Below are 4,875 nucleotides of genomic sequence, written 5' to 3'. Positions count from 1 at the left end.
TTCGTGAACAAGATGTTCGAAATTGGTGGTCTGTTCCTGGATACGGCCTCACATTATACTAAATAACATGAATATCATTTTTTTTCATTATTCGAATGACTAGCAGTTATAATTTGAATTATCCAAAAAAATTCAATTAATTGAAATAAATTAAAGAAATATAGAAAAAGTCCGAGAAATGTGCCACATTGGAACATGGAGTACCAGGTATTGTATGAGGACTGCAGAAAAAGTTTGAAGGTCAAAACTGAAAAAAAAAATAGGGTTTGCCGAGTGTCAAAAAATGACATTCGGGAAAGGAGCCTCTTTGCCGAGTGCCAGATGTTTGCCGAGTTCTTTCTCTCTGGCACTCGGCAAATAGCCTCTTTGCCGAGTTCCCGAGTGCCCGATAAAAAGCACGCGGCAAAGTCTGAAACACTCGGCAAAGAAGCCGTCTCCGGTAGTGGTCGGGGCCTGCAGTAGATGAGGAACAAGACTAGAGGAGGAAGAAAGAATAATGGGAAGTGTAGGATGAGAGATCCAACAGAGCCCAAAATTAGGGTGAGAGTTGGACAAAAATGCCCGAGTGGACTATAGACTAGGCCAAAAAAAATCCAGGTGCGTGCGAGTCGGGCTAAAACGTGCGCTGCTATACAAGAAGCCGAAGCATTTTTAAAGCCATGAAAAAAAGGAAGAGGGCCTAATTAACCAAAGAGTTTTAATAGCGCGGAGCTGGTACTAACAAATCAAGCAATAACAAGCCACCGTTTCCAAACAAATAAGCAAATATGTACATAAAGATCTGCAAGAGTATATGCAATGCAAGGTGGATGGAAGCTAAGCGGCTGAGCCGAACGTGGTTGTGGTGGTGGTGTCCGTGACAATTTGCCGCAATGGCTCGGAATCCAGATGTGTGAAGGGGCTCACGGCCGGCGCGGCGACGTCTTCGTCGCCTTCCAGCATGCGCACGACGCCGCTTATCGACGGCCGCTCCTCCGGCCTGTACTGCACGCACCACAGCGCCACAGCGCACATCCGCTCCGCCTTCCTCCTCCCAGCCTTGCTGACGTCCTTAACTCCCGCCAGTGCCCGTGCCACCACCACCTCGGTCTCCCCGCGCTCCAGCCGTTGCCACACCCACCGCGGATACCAGCGCTCGCCGCTCTCCTGCGCGTCAACGTAGTTCCTCCGCCGCCCTAGGATCTCGAACAGCAGCATTCCGTAGCTGTACACGTCGCACTTGTGCGTCGCCGGTGCCGCCATCCATAGCTCCGGCGCCGCGTACCCCGGGGTGCCCCGCCCGCCGCCTGTCATGGTCAGGTGCGTCCTCTCCCTCTCGCACAGCCTCGCCAGCCCGAAGTCGGCCACCTTTGGCAGGAAGGCCTCGTCCAGAAGCACGTTGCTGGGCTTGATGTCGTAGTGGATGATCCGCCGCTCGCACTCGTCGTGGAGGTACCGGATCGCCTTCGCCGTGCCGACGGCGATGTCGTACAGCTTGTCGAACCCGAGCTGCCGCCCCTTCTCACGGATGCCGCCGTTGTCGAGGAAGAGGTGGCGCTCGAGCGAGCCGTTGGGCATGCACTCGTAGACGAGCGCCTTGAGATCGGCGTCGAAGCAGAAGCCGTAGAGCCGGACGAGGTTGACGTGGGACGTCCTCCCGATTGTGCCGATCTCCGCCATGAACTGCTCCTCGCCACGTTTTCCCATGCCGTTGCCGAGGACCTTCACGGCCACTGCCAGGCTGTCGTAGTTGGGGAGGGGGATCTGCCCTCTGTACACCACCCCAAAGCCACCGGCGCCAAGCGTCTCGGCGTAATTGCCGGTGAATTCTTGCAGCTGCAGCGAGCTGAACCTCACGGGACGGTCCTTGACGACGTCGCAGGTGCTGCAGCTGTGTTTGCCGTTGGCCATCGTCATAGGCGTGACACCGTTTGTTCTGGTTGCTGGCACTGCTGCCGTCGTTGTGCCACCGTTCGTTCTGGTTGCTGGCACTGCTGCCATCGTCGTGCCTACCAGTGGCAGTGCTGGCGGCGGCAGCGCAAGGGCGCCGTACTTGCGCAACAAGCGCAGCTTGCAGCACTTGTAGATGAGCACCGAAACCACGATCACGACGATCCCGCCGGCGATCACTGACACTGAAAATAACAAAAGTCAAGCAACCACTCAATCAACACACTTACTAATTTCGCTAGCAAACTCGATCGATTACGCGTAACTCATGGATGAATTTAGGAGCTAACGCGGTATTCTGTCAATGTACCAATAGCTATTGCGATGCTCCCTCCGGCTGTTGCATCCGACGACATGTCGGATCGATTGATCTTTCTGGCCCGGGCAAGTAGCTAGCTAACTCTCCTCTCCGGTCAGGACCGAGACACTGTGTCATTTTATCTGATGAACATTAGTACAGGTAGGTAAATGTCCAGATCGATGACCGATGGGCTGACGATGATCGTTTGACTAGAGGTGGGTTCTGGTCACACTTTGCTTTTAAAAAATTGGCCGCACTACAGACTAATTTGTGACGGCAACAAATAAAATAAAAGCATCTGGAGTACACAACTTATAGATATGTGCTAGAAGATTATATATTTATTGTTCAATTATTCTAGTGACCGAGTCCCGTTAGTCTACAGCTATGATTTGTCTAACTTCGAGAAGGCACAAGGTAGGAATGGAGAATTACTCGTGGACTTCTTGTCCCTACAGGGATTTCAATTCTATTTTATATTTTTTTCGTTCACTAGCAAAAAGACAAATTTGCAAACTTCTATTGAAATCTCATTCATTTTTCGTCCTCTGTTTGGTGGGTCTCATATGTCAGCAAAAGAAAATTCAGGAATTAAATATTTTGTTCCTCTCTGAAATTTACAAAATTTTAATCCATAGTCCCTATATATATATAGTTTGTTTTCTTTACTATTCAATGCCTCCACCCTCCGATGCAAGTCAAACATAGTATTTTCCAATGGCTAGGCCTGATTGTATAGACTAACAAGGACTTTTTGCTTCTTTCCCGCTAGGTTGTATTTATCTAAGCTACGAAAATTTACTGTGGGGAACTCCCCCAAAGTTTGGCCTAAAAAAATGCCTCAATCCTCCAATGCAAGTCATTGATCAGATATAGTTTGTCGTAATATACTAGTATAGATAACAAAAACTACATATGAACGTATATGTCAGATAAATGGATGTCTTTTGAGTTTCGATCATGTGGCCGATCCATGCGCTTTTATCTAACAGATGTATAGATCTTTGATACACAAATTGTATGTATAGATTTGTTTTTTTCGAAGGGACGGTAACAACAATGCTGATATTTTTTATAGAAGAAGAGAATTGGCCTAGTTTATAAAGGAAACTGGGGCAAAAAACTTCACAACTACGCGATCTTAAAGAAAATCGGTAGATAATCCCGAGATGACAATACGAGCTCAAGTTCACAGGCGATGCTCACACCAACATCACAAACCCAAGAACAGACAGAACCAACCCAACTCAAATCGCGCGCTAGCCAACCAAACAATTGTCACCCTCACAACTCGGTTGGCGGAGCCCTGCTTCCACACCGCACCTCTCTATCACACAAGTCGGTAGCACATCGCTTCGGAGGAGCACGCATTGGACCAAAACTTTGTCATGAAGCGGCAAACTGAAAGAAGAGACGCTGTGAAGTGAGGTTGTAGGGGTGAACCTAAAGAAGAAGCCGGCGAAAACAACTCCGAACAACTCAATGATGCCCACAACACACGGTGCAACCAACAAACAACTGCGCCCAACCTAACTCAACTCACGCACCAAGCCAACAACCTAAGCAACAAGCCGATGGAGCCCTACATCGACGCAAGTAGCAGCTTGGTTGGTGGAGCCCTACTCCCACACCGAACCAAACCCCAAAGAAGTCAACGAGCACGTCACTTCAGAGGAGTGTGCATCAGGCAGCAACTGAAATTGAGAATGCCACATGAACTGGAAATGCCATCGCACCAAGCGGAGGCGTAGGGGCCATCCTGCAAAAGAAGTTAGAGGCATCGATGATGCGATACACCCCGAACAGAAGAACCAGTTGTTGCCAATGAGTGTAGAAGGGCTTACAGAGATGACACCTTCAGAAAGGTAGCGACGTCAACGCCGCTATCGCCCAACCAGAAACTAAGGCAAGGTTTTCACCTAGAAATGCCCCAAGGGTGGGAGAGACGCCACAATATCACCTCCAGGGAGGAAATGGTGCACACGGGCGTCATCAACATTAGCACCAGTAGATTGTCGACTTGAGCTTATGCTCATGAATCCCCACCCCCCACACCTGCATTGACGCTAAGCCGCAACAGCTACGATTGCTACCAACGCGAGAGCGCATTGCCCCGAAAAGCCCCCATAGGCTGCAACGCCTAAGACGAGCCTCGAGCCACCACCAAACCACCGCTATCACGACCCAAAATGCTAATTATGTAATTAGGCATGCATAATCGTCATCGTATGTGCTTGCACGTGTTTGTCTATGAAAAACCAGTTAAACATGTCTCAAACACCTTAGAGATAGTTTAGAGCACTTTGGAGAATCCCTACATACCCAGGAGAAGAAAAGAATAGAAAGAGGATGATGAGGGGAGACTTAGGAAAATTTCAGCAAAAGAACCCCTTCGCGGTCTATCTGGTTTCACCTGCAGTCTGTGCGCTGCCACGTGGGCTGCCACATGGATTTCCCATGGTCTGACCGCCCGAGCTCGTTGTTTGACCGCCAGCACACAGAAGCTCGAGTTAAGTGGATCAATCACTTTCTTTTGCTCTCTCCCTCTCACTTTTCTCTCACTCTCCCTCTCTCCACCTGACCCTAGAGAGAGAAAGAGAGCTCTACTCGTCGCGTTTGAAGGCCAGAGATCAGAGGTGGGAACT

General features: G+C 49.5%; 1 protein-coding gene across 2 annotated transcripts; it reads right to left on the bottom strand.

Moving 5' to 3' along the window:
* Nucleotides 1-665: 665 nt before the first annotated feature.
* LOC133896465 (LEAF RUST 10 DISEASE-RESISTANCE LOCUS RECEPTOR-LIKE PROTEIN KINASE-like 2.1) lies at nt 666-2,378 on the bottom strand. Of its 2 annotated transcripts, none has more exons than XM_062337074.1 (2): nt 2,240-2,378; nt 666-2,114 (listed from the first exon to the last, which is right to left on the bottom strand). In XM_062337074.1, the coding sequence occupies exons 1-2, from the start codon at nt 2,283-2,285 to the stop codon at nt 817-819; spliced, it is 1,344 nt and encodes a 447-aa protein (XP_062193058.1). In that variant the 5' UTR covers nt 2,286-2,378; the 3' UTR covers nt 666-816. The 2 variants fall into 2 exon arrangements, with proteins under 2 accessions (XP_062193058.1, XP_062193059.1); XM_062337075.1 differs by having other exon boundaries at nt 2,220-2,371.
* Nucleotides 2,379-4,875: the final 2,497 nt, after the last annotated feature.

This window comes from Phragmites australis, chromosome 16 (genome assembly GCF_958298935.1).
Source record: "Phragmites australis chromosome 16, lpPhrAust1.1, whole genome shotgun sequence".
Classification (NCBI taxonomy): domain Eukaryota; kingdom Viridiplantae; phylum Streptophyta; class Magnoliopsida; order Poales; family Poaceae; genus Phragmites; species Phragmites australis.
This window is presented reverse-complemented; position numbering and strand designations above follow the sequence as displayed.

What these genes read in the sequence shown, in the direction of transcription:
- LOC133896465 (XM_062337074.1), bottom strand. Translation starts at nt 2,285, where the DNA reads ATGTCGTCGGATGCAACAGCCGGAGGGAGCATCGCAATAGCTATTG. An exon ending in GAGCATCGCAATAGCTATTG is followed by an intron (nt 2,115 to 2,239) that starts GTACATTGACAG and finishes TGTTATTTTCAG; the next exon opens with TGTCAGTGATCGCCGGCGGG.